We start from the raw sequence: 16,653 nt of genomic DNA, 5'->3' as shown, positions 1-16,653 counted from the left end.
CGCGGCGCACGCGTGTGCGGCTCGGGCAGCGCCTCGCTCACAGCGGCCGAGCCTCTCGCGTTCTGGCCGCTTCGCTCCCGCGTCGCCGATCCCGGCCCGGACGATCCCCGGCACCATGCGGAGGGTGAGTGAACCGCCTCCCCGAGGCTCGAGTGTGGCCGCGAGAGTGTGAGCACGTCTCCCTCGCCTCGCCCGGGGCCGACACCCCGCGAGGGACCATCCTCCCGCGAGGAGCCTCCGAGGGGAAGCCGCGGACACCGCGCCGCCGGGAGGGCTGAGGGCGAGGCGGGGGCCGGCGGGGTCGCGGGGAGGCCGGGGCAGGCGGCTGGGCGGGCTCTATGGGGGGAGTGGCCCTCGGCGCGGCGGGAGAAGGGGCGCTGCGAGGGCTGCGGGTCCCCGGCCGCGCGCTCCCCGCCCCCCCGAGAGCGAGGTGGGCTGATCCCGGCGCCCCCGGCACTGCCGGTTCGTGGAGCCTCCTGCCGGGCGCCCGTGGCGCTTCCTGGGCCGGCGTCGCGGCCTCGGTGTCGGGCTGCGCAGCACCTTGCACTTTCCTCGGGAGCCTCTTAAACTTTGCCGGGCGTCGATTGGGCCGCGTCGTCTGCGGGGGTGGCTCGTCGCGCGTCCCGGCGGGAAGGGACCGTCCCCAGGGCTGGCTCGGGCGGCTTTCGGGGGCGCCCCGCGGGGTGGCAGGCCGGGGAGGGTGGCGCTCACTCCCGGAGCCCGGAAAGACCCGGCTTTCCCGCCTTTGGGAGGCGGGAGCGATGGGGACACCCCGTAGCGTCTAGGCTTCCAGCTTTCGGCTCCTGGAGGGGTGCCTCAGGAGTGAGGCCACCTTACTCGCGGTTGTGAGGACCCTCTGTCTACCCAGAGCTTTGTGGTTACCGCCTCACCTCCTGCCCCTCCATCCAGGGCTCTCAGTGGAAACCTCCAAATCAGAAGGCTTTCAATGCAGGACTTAACTCCACTTCAAGGACAGACAGCCTGTGAGGTTAGAGCAGCATAGTTTCAGCCCAGACAGCATGCTGGTCCCAGACAGCTTCCGCTTCTCTGTCTTTGGGGAGACCCCAGGGGCCTAATTGACGTAGTAATGTGGGTGACTTAGTAAGTTTCAATCCTTCATTTGCCATGTAGATGTATGCAGGCTGCTTTAATCACATGCAGGATTTTTGCTCTGATAGCATAGAAGGAAGGTAGAGATAAATGTCAGGTCATAGGGCTTGGTACACTCCACATTTTCCCAGATCCTTTAAGGCCAAGCCTGGCAAGGAGCTAAGAAATGGGTGGATGGGGATTTTCTGAAAAGATTAAGCTGAGAAGTGGAAAAACAGATTAAAGTTTGTGTCTTTCTCAGGGTTGGAGTTTGGAGTTGCTTTGAAAGATATACTTGCACCTATCTCCCCCCCCCACTTTGAGTGGCTCCATGAAAGATTTCGCTTCTCCACTGCTGGTTGCTTCAAAGGGACTTCCGAACCCTATTTCCTCATAGGTGATAATCTGAAACTTTATAAAGAGAGAGAGTGTGTGTGTGTGTGTGTGTGTGGATGGTGTTTTTATTTCTTTATTTTTGAAGCATAGGAAGGTGGAGTATAGAGAAAGCTGGGGTGTGTTAGCCCCAGCTGCCTCTGGACAACCTGTTATTGGCTGGCATGGAAATTTACCTGGCTTGCCTTTGGCCCTGGTCCAAACCAGCTCAGGTGTTTGAGGATTCCTGCTTGGCTGGCCAGCTAGTTTGCATGCCTGGTGTTGGTGGAAGAGCCGAAATAGAAACAGACCCTGATAAGGTTATTTGTTTGAACTCAGCAAGTAACTAAATTCAGAAACCAACCTCAGTTTACTTTGTAATGCCACCAGGCTAGTTATGGAAAGCAGCTAGGAAAGGACCTGTAAACCTATGTGGGATGTATTAAAAGGCAAATCAAGATTTAAAAATTAAAGTTGGGATTTGGTGGGTGTTGATCAGAATCTTTAAAAATGTGTCTTGCATGTTTAGGGAGGAACAGTCTGGTGGTGGTTATATTTGCTGATCCTTGGCCTCTACATCAGACTTACTGACTCTGAGACGGGAGCTCAGCAACTGTAGGGAGCTCTGGTGGCCTAATGGCAGGAAGCAGTGCAGCAGTCTTGAAGGCACACAGTTAAAATCCAACAGCTGCTCTGTGGGAGAAGAGTGGTCAGTTTCCTCCTGTGCCTCTGAAAACTGGCCGGAGGGTCAGCTGAAAACCAGCTGGAAGGTCAGCTGTGGGTAGGTTCTGACTCGAAAGTACACAGCTGCAACAATTACTACTAGGAGGAAGCTCTGGTAGTCTAGTGGTAAGACGCTGTTTTGCAGTCGCAAAGGCACTTGGTTGGAATCCACCAGCTGCTCCAGAGGAGAAAGATGGGCAGTCTCCTCCTGTGCAGTTAACTGCTTTTGAAAACCTGCTGGATGGTCAACTATGGGTTGGTCTTAACTCTACGACACACAACAACAACTTCAACTACCACCACTAGGAGGGAGCTCTGGTATCCTAGTGGTAAGGAGCTCTGCTGCCATCCCAGTGGCACACAGTTTGAATCTAACAGCTGCTCTGTGGGAGAGAGATGAGCTTTCTTTTCCCGTGTGATCAAATTGCCTCTGAAAACCAGCTGAAGTATCAGCTTTGAGTTGGTTCTGACTCGATGTACACAACAGCAGCAACCACAACTAGGAAGTGCAACCAGGCAGCTCCTTAGAGACAAGGCTGATGAAACAGTATCCCACATTCTTGGGGCATGATGTCAGGAGGGGTCAGTACTGGGGGGTGTGAAAGCATACTGGGAAAGGTAGAAGGGTCATTGAGAGAGAGAGGAAGACCGTGTAATGAGATACAGTGACTGCAGTGATGAACTTGAGCATGGAGATCATGGAGTACATGGTGGAGGGCAGTGCAGGAGAAGGCAAGTTTTCAACTTTTGTTCTGAATGTTCACTGTGAGCTGCAGTCAGTTCAGTCGGATCTACCTACAACCCCACCACCCAAAATACCACCATAAAACATAATGCATTAAGCACCTACTTTGTGTAGCTGATGTTCTAAGCTCTAGAGTTACAATGAAAAGCAGGAGTCTGTTTTCTTAGAGGATACATTCTAGTTGAGAAGTTTGAATGAAGGAATTAAGAAATGTACAGATAAGATAATTTTCATTAGTGATTAATGCCAGGAAGAAAATATAGCAAAATAATGTAATGGGAAATGAGCTGGGATCAGAAGTCTTTTTGGTTTGGTGATTTGGAGTTGTCAGCTACCTGATGGGAAGACGTTGACTGTGTGAATGATGGGTCTAGAATTTTCCAAAGTGGCCTAGCAGATGCACAGGTCCTGAGACAGGAATGGACTTGGCCTCTGTGAGTAGCAGAAAGACAACATCAGGGCTGAACAGAATGGCTTACCCAGGGGTTGAGCAGAGTGGAATGGGGAGAGATAGGCAGGAGACAAGTCCTGCCAGACGTTGCTGGCCTTAGTGTGAAATTTAGATTTTAGGCCAAGTGCAGAGAGATCTTAATATAGGATGTGGAGTAGAAGAATACAGTAATGTTGTCTGGTGGATTACATTTTTGGGGATTACTTTGGCTTCTCTGTGTAGAATGGATTGTGGAATGTGGATGGTAGACAGAGAGTAGACCAAGGTGATCAACTTTGTTTTCTGGGAAAACAGACAAGGCGAGGAAGGGGATGTATTCTGGAGGTGTTGCTGTTGTGTACTATAGAGTTGGAACTGACCCACAGCTGAGCGACCCCCAGGTGAGTTTTCAGAGGTAGTTAAAGGCAGGATGGAAGAGAGTGCCCATCCTTCTCCTGCAGAGCCAGCTGGTGGTCTCTAACCATGTTCCTTCGGGATTGCAGCACAGCCTCTTGCCCCTTGGCCACCAGAGTTTGGGGCCAGTTGAACTTACTGACACATAGGAAGAAGAGAAAGATGGATTCCTTTTATATATGTTTTAGATTGCTAACTGTATGTGGGGGGAGGGAGGAAGAGGGAAGGGGAGACAGAGGGAGAAGGAGAGAAGGATGTTGAGGGGGAGAGAAAGAGTGCTTTGCCTGACTATTGGTTAGAATTATCAGTGATAACAAGGATGACATAGGATAGGACAGGGTTTGGATCTGTTGTTCATAGGGTCGCTGTAAGCTGTACTCAGGTCAAGAAAAAAACCCATCTGTGTAACTTCCTGGTTATATGATATCTGTGTAATATATTATCTCATTGAACCATTACAAAAGTTCTGTGTCATGGTAACTGCTGTCACCATCTTACAGTAGAGGTAGCAAAGTTTGAGTTTATTATTCAAGGTCATATTGCTAAGTGGAGTTGGAATTTATACTCAAGTTTGTCTAATTCTAAAAGTCTGGCTCTTGCTATTAGGCTCTGCTGCCTACATCTGCCAGCTCCTGACCCAGACCATTTTTAGTTCTGGAACATCAGATAATTCAGCATGTTGGTAGGTATATGTGGCAAGTATGCAACTCTCAGAGATCAGTGACTGCGGAAGGGAGGGCAGACATGGAATTAATGAAAAAAATGATAATGTTCATATGGTGTTAGTGAATAGAAGAGACGATGCATAGGGAATGTGCCTAGTAGGAGAACAGAAAATGTTCAGTAGGTGGGTTTCTCTGAAGAAAGGCTGGAATAGTGCATTTCTATCCTGCCCCTGGGCTTTAAACTTCATGTCCAAGGGCCTGCAAAACCGTATTATGGATCTTCTTTCAGCTATTCACATAGGCAATTAACATTAATTTTTAAATTTTTTTTGTCATTCAAAATGAGCTTTTTATTAAGCAGAGGCAAGAATTTTAGAGGTTGGTTAATTTAAGAAGTTTATGTTAGAATCAGAAATTGTGGAAAAATGTATGTATAGTGGTGGTGGTGGTGGTTATGGTTGTTGTTAGGTGCTGTCAGATACTCCTCATAATGACCTCATAGATAACAAACCTGAACCCTGTCCTGTCTGTACCATCCTAATAATTTACAACAAACATAAGTCCATTGTTACATTCACTGTGCCCGGCTGTCTTGTTGGGGTTCTCCTTTTTTGCTGATCCATCTTGGCAAGCATGATGTCCCTTTCTAAGGAATAGCCTTTCCTAGCAATATGTCCAAATTATGAGAAATGGAACTTGGTAATTTTGGGGTACTCTGAAAGCACTTTTTCCAAGACATACCTGTTTGTTCTTTTCACAGTCCATGGGATATTCAGTACTCTTCTCCAGCAACACAACTCAGAAGATAAAGTTCTTCCTTTGTCATACTTATTCATTTCTCAGATGCATATCAAGTAACTATAAAGACCATGACCTGAGACATACACACCTAGTCTTCAAGCTGACATCATTACTCTTAAGTATTTTGGAGAGGTCCCTGACAGTGAACTTGTCTAATACAATATGTCTTCTGATCTCCTGACTGTTGGTGCCAAGAGTGTTGATTGTTGACCCAAGCAAGGTGAAATAAGTAACATCTTTAGTCCTTTCTCCACCCATTATGATGGTGGCTGTTAGTCCCATGGTGAGAACCTTTGTTTTCTTGATGTTGCGATCTAATCCATACTAAAGGCTCTAGTTCTTGATTTTCTGAAGCAAGCACCTCAAGTCCTCCTCACTTTCAACAAGCAAGGTTCTGTTATCTGCAGAAAGCAAGTTATTGATAAGTCTTCCTCTGATTCTGAGGCCACTTTCCTTTTTATACAGTCTCTTCATGAATTATTTGCTCAGCATGTAGATTGAATAGATATGGAGAAAGGATACAACCCTGGTGCACACACCCTTTCTGATTTACACCATTGTGTGTTCCCTTACTCCCTTCAGACAACAGTTTCTTCCCCCACCCCCCCAGCTGCCCCAAACTCTAAAATTTATTAGTCCCTATAGTTACAAACACAGAAGAAATAATACTAGCAGAATATTTGTTACCAAGATAATAATTTTCACCTGACATTTTTGGATAACAGTTTCTTGATGTAGGTATAGGTTTCACATGAGCACAATTAACTGTTCTGGGTTCCCATTTTTCTCAGTGTTAGTCATGGTTTGTTATGCTGCACACAGTCAAATACCTTTGTATAGTCAAAACACATTCTTCTGATAGTTTTTTCTTTGAGCCAAGATCCATCTGACATCAGCAGTGATGTCGCTGGTGCCATAGCCTCTTATAAACCCAGCAGAACTTTTGGCACTTCTCTATCAGTGTACTGTTCTAGCTGTTTTTGAATGATTTTCAGCAGTATTTGCTTGAATGTGATGTTAATGACATTGCTTGATCATTTCCACATTCTGTTGGGTCACCTTTTTTGAGAATGGGAAATAGGGATCTCTGCCAGGTAGCTGTTCTCTAAGTTGTTTTTTTTTTGTGCCAGAAATATGGTAGGTATCTCACATAAATTTTGTTGTTGTTGTTGTCAAGGGCTGTCAAACTGGCTCTGGCTTGTAGTGACTTGATGTACAGAATGTGACACAGCTCAGTCTTATAACATACTCACAGTTGTTGCTATGCTTGAGTCTGTTGTAGCCTCTATGTCAGTCTACATTGTTGAAGGTTTCCCTTTATGTGGACACTCTTTACCAAAGATGATGTCTTTCTCCAGGGACTAGCCCCTCCTGATTGTTGTTATGTGCCATCTAGTCGTTTCTGACTCATAGCGACCCTATGCACAACAGCCCTAAACCCTCCTCTGTCCTGCGCCAACCGCACCGCCTCTGACACACCCATCCTGATTACCCCAGTCACCGAATCAATCCATCTCATAGAGGGTCTTCCCCTCCTGCGCTGTCCCTCCACCCTCCCAAGCATGATGTCCCTCTCCAAGGACCCGTCCCTCCTGGCAACATGTCCAAAGTATGTCAGACGAAGCCCCAGAATCTTTGCCTCCAAGGAGTAGCTTGGTTTAATCCTCTCCAAGATGAATCTGTTTGTTTTCCTGGCACTCCATGGTACATTCAGTACCCTTCTCCAGCACCACAGCTCAAAAGCATCCACTCTCCTTCTGTCTTCCCTAGTCATTGTCCAACTCTCTGATGCATAACAAGCGATTGCAAATACCATGGCCTGTATCAGGCGCACCTTAGTCTCCAGAGAGACACTTTTGCTCCTGAATACCTTTGAGAGGTCCCTAACAGCAGACTTTCCCATCGTGATACGCTTTTTGATTTCCTGACTGCTGGTACCAAGAGTGTTGACTGTGGAGCCGAGCAAACTGAAGCTGTGAACACTCTCAATCTCTTCGTCATCCATCCTGACGCTGCCAATTGGTCCAGTGGCGAGAATCTTTGTCTTCTTGACGTTGAGCCTTAGTCCATACTGAAGGCTGCAGTCCTTGACCCTTCGCAGCAAGTGCATGAGGTCCTCCTCAGTTTCAGCAAGCAGGGTTGTGTCATCTGCATAACGCAGATTGTTAATAGATCTTCCACCAATCCTAATGCCACAATTCTCCTCATAGAGCCCAGCCTCTCAGATAATCTGCTCTGCATACATGTTGAAAAGTTATGGAGACAGGATGCATCCCTGGCGTACACCCTTCCCAATTTTGAACCATGCAGTGTTATCTTGCTCTGTTCTGACTACTGCCTCTTGGTCCAAGTATAGGTTTCGTGTTAGCACAATTAAATGTTCTGGGATTCCCATTTTTCTCAGAGTCAGCCATAGTTTGTTATGATCCACACAGTCAAATGCCTTTGCATAATCAATGAAACACAGATAGACATTCTTCTGGTATTCTCTGCTTTCAGCCAAGATCCATCTAACAATGTAATTTCTAAAGAGAAGATCATTCTGTTAGTATTTCTTCTAAGACATATTTTCCCCCCTTGGCAGTTCATAGTATAATCAGTATTCTTCTCTAACACTGTAATTCAGGTGCATCAATTATTCTTCAGTCTTCCTTAATTATTGTCCACATTTTACATACCTATGAAGGGATGGGAGAGACTATGGCTTGGATCAGGCATACCTTAATCCTCAAAGTTGTGTCTTTGTTTTCAGACACTGTAAAGAGGTCATTTGCAACAGATTTGCCCAGGGTAATTTGTTATTTGATTTCTTGGTTGAAGTTTCCATGGGTGTTGACTGTGGATTCAGGTATAATGAAATCTCATGACGTCAGTATTTTCTTCTTTTATCGTGACACTGCATATTGGTCCATTTGTGAGGATATTTGTTTTCTTTATGTTGAGGTATGATAGAATCTATATAGAGTTGTGCGGATTACTCAGAAACTGTACCTCTCTGGCAGTTTAAACCCTCCAGCTGCTCCATGGGAGGATGTGTGGACAGTCTCCTGACTTGACAGTAATGACTTTTGAGTTCATGTTGAAGTGTAATTAATTCATAGTGAAAGTTTGTCTTTAGTTCTCTTTGGTTTTCATAAGGAAGGTTGTGTCATCTGCATATTGAAGACTGTTAATAAGCTTTCAATTCAGATGCCACATTCTTCTTCACATAATTTAGCTTTTTGGATTATTTGCTCAGCCTATAGATTGAAATTAGTATGACAAAAAAGTGTAACCCTGATGCACAGTTTTACTGATTTTAAGCCTTCCAGTACTTTTGTTTTAATTCTTAATTCATTATAACCTTTTAAATTACTAAAAAGAGATGAAAAGTTTTACAGTGAAAATTGTTCCTCATATTTATCTCCTTACTGCTCTTTTCCCCAGGAGCAATTTATATTAAATCTATTTCCTATGTACTTTTGGAAAGAGTCTATACATAGGCAAATACATATTTTTTCATGTATATGTATACATGTTTTTACATGTGTATATATACGTTTTTGCATGTATATATACATGTTTTACATATATATGTACATTTTTAAACATACACAAAGAATTGCACATAGTACACATACTTGTGCACCTTCCTTGCTCTCCACATTAGTTGTAAAATGGTACAATCACTCTGGAAGGCAGTTTGGCGCTTCCTTAAAAAGCCAAACTTAGAAATTCCATATTCCCATCTATTCCACTGCTTGAAATATATCCCAGGAAGATGAGCACTGAGGCACAAATGGAGACTTGCACACCAGTGTTCATAGCAGTGCTATTTACCGTTGCAAGAACATGGAAACAGCCAAATGTCCAACTGCAATAGAAGGGATTGAGAAAATATGGTACATTCACACAATGGAATATATGTAGCATGCAGGAGCAATGATTTTGTGAATTACTTCCAAACTTGGGAGGGACTGGAGAGCATTATGCTAAGAGAACTAACTCAGTCCCATAAGGACAAATAATGTATAAAACCTTTATTGTAGAATGAGTATAAAGATCCAAGGGGGGGGGCAGTGGGGGAGGGTGGAAGCAGAGGGATGAGGATGGGTGGAGGGAGGGTGTGTGTGGTTAATCATAGGGTCACACAATTGGATGAGGGGTGTGAAAGAAATAGGAATGGTCCAGTGTGAAAAATAATGTATATGAACTTTGTGAATAAACCAGTATTTTAAAAAAACCCCAACAAATAAGCAAAGCACATCCAAGTAGATGTAGATCTACTTGGTGTTTTTTATTCAACTAGCCATTTTAATTTAGTATATATTCTAGCATCATAGAACATTTTAAATGTTTTAATTGTCATTTTAAGGAAAGTTTACAGAAAAGTTACATTTCTATTTATTCATTGTTGCACATTTCCCTCCTTCTCCCTCAGTTCACTTAAAAAAAATTCATTGTTGCACAGTTTCTTCCCTCCCTCTCCTATCCCCCTCCCCGATTTCACTTTGAAGTGTATCTCTTATTCTGGACTGTGGTCTTACATATAATGCCTTTTAAAATATGTTTCTTTTAAATATATTCCTTTTAAACAGTTCTTTCATCTGTTACATTGTAGTGCTAAAAAATATGATTGTAAATGCGGTGACTATTGCAATGGGCTCAGAAGTGTTGAAGTGTGTCAGAGATGGTGAGGTTGTCACAGGGTTCAGATCTGTTTTCATAGTCACTATGAGTCGTACTCAACTCAATAGCACCCGACAATGACAGTGACTACAGCTGCAGTCTTTTGCTTTTATCAGCAATGCTGTAGTAAAGAATCATGTGCACAATTTTGGGTGTGTATGTGTATCTGTAAAAAACATTACAATGAAATTTGTGGTTTAACTGATAAAAGCACTTTTTTTGGTGTGTGTAGATGAAGAACATATTTGCAGCTGGATTGCCTGAGGTTGAGTCTTGGCTCTTCCTTTTACTACTTTTGCCTTCACATCCCTTAACCTTTCCTCTTTTAGGTCTTTTATTTGTAAATTAGGAATATAATAGTGTCTATGGGAGAGATCTGTGGGCTGCTCTTATGATTTGAATCAACCCAAGTGACCATTTTTTCCCATTTTCTCCTTATTCAGTGATCAGCTTGTGGCTGAATAATCTAATCTGACTTTATGTGTCTGGTGGTTGACAGATGAGTTGGACTTGGAGGAATCATTTAGGATGATGCATGACCTTTTATAGTCCAGAAGTATGAGAGAAACCAACACTAAGTAGTTGGGCTGGCTCCAGTCAGAAGAGCAACCAAGCCCAGAGACTTCTGAGTTAAAAAAGAAATACTATTCCAAACCACTAAATTTTGGAGTATCTCCTCCCATAAAGGTTTATAACATTAGAAACCTGATCGAGGGTCCCAGTGAGTTGGAACCAACTCAGTGGCTTTGGGTTATTAAGTAACATAAGTAGATATAATTCTCACAGCAATCTTCTTGTTTGTTGTGTTGTTAAGTGCTGTGGAGCCACCTGTAACTCATAGTGACCTTACATACAGTAGCTCTAAACCTTGCCTATCCTGAGCAAACCTCATTGTCTCCAACACACCTATCCCCAATACCTCAGTTACTGTGTTAGTCCATCTCATCCTGGGTCTTCTTCTCTTGCACTGTCCCTCCACCTTTCTAAGCATGATGTCTTTCTTCAAGGACTGGCCTGACTGGGCCAAAGTAGGTGAGATGGAGCTTCAGAATCCTTACTTCCAAGGAACAGCTTGGTTTCACCCTAAGACAGACCTATTTGTTCTCTTGGCAGGCTATGGTATGTTCAAGACTCTTATCCAGAACCACTCTCAAAGGCATTGATTCTTCTTTTGTCATCCTCAGTCATTGTTCTGTTCTTTAATGCGTAGCAGGTAATTGTGAAGACCCTGGACGTTGGGTTTCAGGGAGCAGCAAGAGGGGGCAAACCTCTAACCACAAGCACTTTCCTTTCTCTTCTCTCTCATTTGCTATTGTCTCATTGACCAAAAACAATTCACTTGGTTAAATTCAGAGGCTGTGTGGGAAGGATTCTTTAAGAATATAGATATAGCAGAAGGAATCGTTGCTGTCATTTTTGCAAACTCTTTGCCCCAGGAATTGAATAAATTAATACTTATAAAGTACTTAGCACAGTGCCTGACACATTGTACGCCTACTACTGACAAGTCACTTTTCACTTATAGTGACCCCCATTGAGTTTCTGAAGCTATAAATCCTTGCAGGAGGAAACTGCCCATCTTCTCCTATGGAACAGCTGGTAGATTTGAACTACTGACCTATCAGTTAACAATGCAATCCATAATGCATTACATTACCAGAGCACGTAAACACTCTCTATTACATAAATTATGAAATAACCCCCCCCAAAAAACCCCCACTTTGTTTTTTACTTGAATCTATTTGTACCTCTACCAACAATGTATGAGAATGCCTGTCTCTCTGTTTCTTCCCAACACTGTAGGTTACCAAAGGGATTTCTCCATGGAGAAACAGATATTCACGTCCTCATTTCAGAGTGAATAGCGGTTGTTGCTGTGTTGTTATGTGCCGTCTAGTCGCCTGTGACTCATAGTGGCGCTGTGTACAACAGCCCTAAATCCTGCCCTATCCTGTACCAATCTCACTGTCTCTGACTCAAGTAGGGTTTGGGTTTTTTTTTTGTTTTTTTTTTTTTAATGTTAGAGAGCCAAAATAGTACTTAAATCCTTGCTACTTGGAGTGCAGAGGCCTTCAGTTTGTCTTGCCCCATGTAAACAGCAGTACGCTGCTTGTGTGTCTCATGCTCCCATCCACTTTCTTCTGTTTGCTCTCTGATGTCTGTCATTTTCATCTCACATTGGGAGCCTATTGGATTGTGAAGTAGCTGTCAATCTGTTGAAGTCTTTTAACACTGATTTCATTTTAACTTGGCCAACTGAATTCAAAGCAATGTCACGGACAGTGGGCTCTGTGAAGTGATGATAAAGGGACATCTAACACTCTCGTATTTTATCTCTCTCAGTTTGATAAAACAGATCAGTCTGGCCTTGTTTTATTTGTTCCATCTTCCTTTCCATTCCTGACATCCTTTTGGTTCACTTCTTCCCTTAAAACATGGGAGTGCCTTTCCTCAAAGGGGAATGTGTGTCAACAGAAAATAGCATTGCTTTGTACATTGCTTCTTAAGTACTTGTACTTAAGAACTTGACCTCTGGAGACAGATTACTTGGGCTCAAATCTTGCCCAACTATTTAGTAGCTGTGTGACTTGGGTTGCTTAGCCTGAATTAATAGGTTTTTCAGAGATCTGATTGATAATCTGTGGAGAGTGTTTGGTTATTATTATATGACAGAATACTTTCACTTCTCTCTTTTCTGTTCTAGTTTACATATCTTCTTCAAACCTGTTTCTATGCTCCTAGACATGCCTAATAATCAGGATAATGAATTCTTGTCCTCATTTAAGAGATACTAGACAATAAGTGGGGAGCTCTGGTGGCCTAGTGGCAAGAAATAGTGCCGTAAATCCAAAGGCACACACAGTTCGAGGCTACCAGCTGCTCCACAGGAGGAAGGGCAATCTCCTCCCGTGTGATTAACTGGCTCTGGATACCTGCTGGAGGGTCATTTGTGACTTGGTTCTGACTCAATGTTACACAACAACAACAACAACAGAGGGTAAAGAGTGGTGCTGTAGAGGCTTCCACATTACTAACTGGAAAGATAGATTGAATTCACCATCTGCTCTACCCAAAAAGATGCTCTTAACAGAAGACTGTTAAGAGGTACAGCCTCAGAAACGGAAGGAATCAACTTGACAGCAGTATTTTTTTAATGATTTCTAAATGTGTCCTGATGGTGCAACAGTTAAGAACTTTGCCAGTGACTGAAATGTTGGCTTCATTTAAGAAAAGCCTTGGTGAACTGCTGTTGGAACGATCACCCCCTTGTAAAATGTCATCTTATGGCAGTTCTGTACTTTGCTATAGGGGTGCTGTGAGCTTGAATAGACTTGATGGCACCCAACAATGTTTACCTGAGCCCTCATTCTGAGTTTCTTATACATCAACTCATTTAATTTCACCACAAACCTGTGAAATAGATGTTATTTTAATGTTAATTTTCAAAAGAGGAAGTCAGAAGCTGAGTGGTTAAATAAATTGCCTAGTGCACCACAACTAGTAAAAGGATAAAGATCTTGAAGTAGACATACTGCTTCCAGAATCTGTGCATCAGCAAAAATGCGTAAGCAAAACAGCCTATGCATTTTTGTTTCAATGGCATGGAGGACTGAAGATGTCAAATAGAAATCTTCTGATTTAGATAGACTACTGATAAACTTATATACAGCCTCCACCCTTGGCAGTGGTACAGTCCATGCAGCTGTGACTTAGATAGACTGAAAAATCTCAGTCCAAATGTGTGGATATATGTGTGAATACACACACCCACACTCACCCACACCCATTCAATCCTGTTGCCAAAAACATTTATTTACACTTCCTTCACTGTAATTCGGACAAGATTTTGAGGATTGTGCCTCCCTGTAATAAATATAAGAGAATTTGCAAATGGATTACTTATTCGTTTTAAAGAATTTTTAAAACTTGAGTAGTTTTTAATTTCTCTCTTTTTCTTTTTTGGACTGGTTGGTTCTCTGGTGGAAGAGGCAATGTTTACCAAAGTAATACAAGGATAAAATGTGACCTCACTGCTAAATTAACTGCTTTCATTCTATTCTGACTCTTAGTAACCCGATAGAACAGGGTAGAATTACCCTCTTGAGTTTCCCAGACTCTAAATCTTTATGGAATCTAACTTTCCTATCTCTCGAATGGAGTGACTGGTAGATTTGAATCACCAGCCATTCAGTTAGTAACTGTGCTCTTGAAGCTGTACCACCAAGGCCTCTTAAAATGTAAACACTGCAGGTAATATATTACTTTCTGAGTTTCATATGCATATCTTCAAGGTGAAGGAAACAACTGAGACTTTCACAGACTTTGCTTGCATGTGGATTAAATGTAATTGGTAACATTTATCAAACAAATACTAAAATTAACCTCCTTTATGCGGGAAATCAGCTATGTGTAAGCAAGCCCTACATGGTGCAGATCTGGAGTTTGCAGTCTGAGAAGACAGTTAAATAATACTGTGAATAATTGTATATTTTCAACTGGTATATAATGTTGCAAGGGAAGAAGATCATGCTGGAGAGTTGTTTTGATTGTAATTAACCGAATCTAGGGGTGTACAGAAAAGTCTTAAGACAAGATGGGAAGAGGACTGAATATCCCGTGGACAGCCAAGAGAACAAACAGATATGCCTAGGAGAGGTGCAGCCAGAGTGCTCTTTGGAGGCAAAGGTGATGAGACTTTGCCTCATATACTTGGGCGTGTTATTAGGAGGGGCTGTTCCTTGGAGAGGGACACTATACTCACACAGGCAGAGGGTCAACGAAGGAGAGGAAGACCCTCATCCAAATGAACTGATAGAGTTACTGCCGCAGTGGGTTCTAATGTGTCAGGAATTGTGAAGATGGCACAGGATAGGACAGGGTTCACATCTGTTGTTCATAGGGTCGCTATGGGTCATATTTGCCATCAGTGGCACCTAACAACAACCACCACAACCAAAGGGGAAAAAGCATGGCACATTTAAGGAAGTGAGAGGCATTTAGAACAGCTGAGTGGATAGATAATGGAGGAACATGGTAAGAGATTAGGTTGAAAGAGAAAGCTAGGTAATGAAAGGTTATCTAAATCATGTTGATAATTGTCCTAAGAGAAATAATAAAACAAAACAAAACACCAAAAAACACAACACCCCAAAACAACACATTCAGAGGTTTTAAGGAGATTTTTGGTGAAAATAGGTACATTGTGGTGCTATGATCTATGATACAAAATACTGGAGAAAAAAAAACAAGAGGTGGAACTTGAAGAGATTGCTTTTGTTTTGTATATTATTTGCATTGGAGTACCTGAGAATCATTAGAGGAGAAACGGTTATAGGAAGAAAGTTTTTATTTAGAGAAGTTTAGAAATTATTGGCATATAGTTATTAGGAATTGAAGCACCTGAAAGTTATAGGATTTTTCATAAAAATCCCTTGTACATAATAAATCACTTGGGGAGCTGGTTAAAATTAGATTTATAGGCAACACATCTAAAACTAATGATTTACTAGATTTTGTCGGAAACTGGAGTTGATATTATCTAGTATATAGTCTACTCACCTCTTTCACCCTTAGATACATGTCCCAGAGAATTTCCAGTACTCTGTGACTTTTTAAAAAATACTTTGTCGACAGACAAAGAGTCGTATAGACACAATCATGTCCCTTTTATAACTTTAAAAAATTTATCAGAATAAACTAACTATTGTTATGTGCCATCGAATCACGTGTGACTCATAGTGACTCTGTGTGTAGTAGTTCTGAACCCTGCCTTGTCCTGAGCCAGTTTCTCTGTTTGTGACACACTTACCCCCGTAACCTCAGTTACTGTGTCAATCCATCTCATTTGGAGTCTTTTTTCCCTTGCCTCCAAGGAGCAGCTTGGTTTCACTCTATGTTTAGCCACAAAAAGGAACATACAGCTTGTTGTATAGGTACAAATATGATGGATCTCAAAGACATGTGGAGTGGAAGGAGCAAGACTCAAAAGGATAATTATGGTTTGATTCCATTTATATAAAGTTAGAGAATAGGAAAAATTTATCTTTAGTGATACAAATCAAAAGGGAGGAGAATGACTTGGAAGGCATATGAAGAAACTTTCTAGGTTGATTGAAATATTTTACTTCTTGATAGGGATGTGGGCTATGTGAGTGTATAGTTTTGACGAAATTCACCAAACTGTACACTTAGGATCTATGTAATAATTATGTAGAAGCTATACTCAATGAATAAAAGCATAAAAGAACTAAAAAATGAGCTCTAATAAGCTGTGGATCAATTCTGATTCTCTGGTACACACCACCAACAGCAGCAATAAAGATGGAGTTAGCAGAATACTTTTCTATCCCACCAGAGGTAACCACTATCTAAATGTAACGTATCTGGGCACTTTAATAAGAAACCATTGTGGTATTAGTTCAAATCCATGAGCCACTCTTGCAGGAGAGGGATGGGCATTGCCATCATGTGAAGATTTAAAGCCCAAGAAACTCAGTGGAGATCTTTAAATTTATGTATTGAAAACTCTGGTGGCCTAGTGCTAAGAAGCAGTGCTGTAATCCCAAAGGCATGCAGTTCAAATTCACTAGCTACTCCACAGGAGAAGGTTGTGTAGTCTCCTCCTAAATGATTTACTATCTCTAAATCTGCTGGAGGGTCACCTATGGTTGGATTTGATTCAGCAGCACACAACAACAATATTTTTATTACATATACATCTGTGATGTTGAGAATTCACTTTCTTA

At 42.5% G+C, this 16,653-nt stretch overlaps 1 protein-coding gene across 1 annotated transcript; it reads right to left on the bottom strand.

Moving 5' to 3' along the window:
• Positions 1-37: 37 nt before the first annotated feature.
• LOC102866076 (proline-rich protein HaeIII subfamily 1-like) lies at positions 38-905 on the bottom strand. Its single transcript, XM_006888562.1, has 2 exons — positions 883-905; positions 38-743 (listed from the first exon to the last, which is right to left on the bottom strand). Exons 1-2 carry the CDS (start codon positions 903-905, stop codon positions 38-40), a joined length of 729 nt encoding a protein of 242 aa, XP_006888624.1.
• Between the last annotated feature and the right edge of the window lie 15,748 nt (positions 906-16,653).

Source organism: Elephantulus edwardii, unplaced genomic scaffold (genome assembly GCF_000299155.1).
Source record: "Elephantulus edwardii isolate Elephantulus edwardi_28Jun2011 unplaced genomic scaffold, EleEdw1.0 scaffold00068, whole genome shotgun sequence".
Taxonomy (NCBI): domain Eukaryota; kingdom Metazoa; phylum Chordata; class Mammalia; order Macroscelidea; family Macroscelididae; genus Elephantulus; species Elephantulus edwardii.
This window is presented reverse-complemented; position numbering and strand designations above follow the sequence as displayed.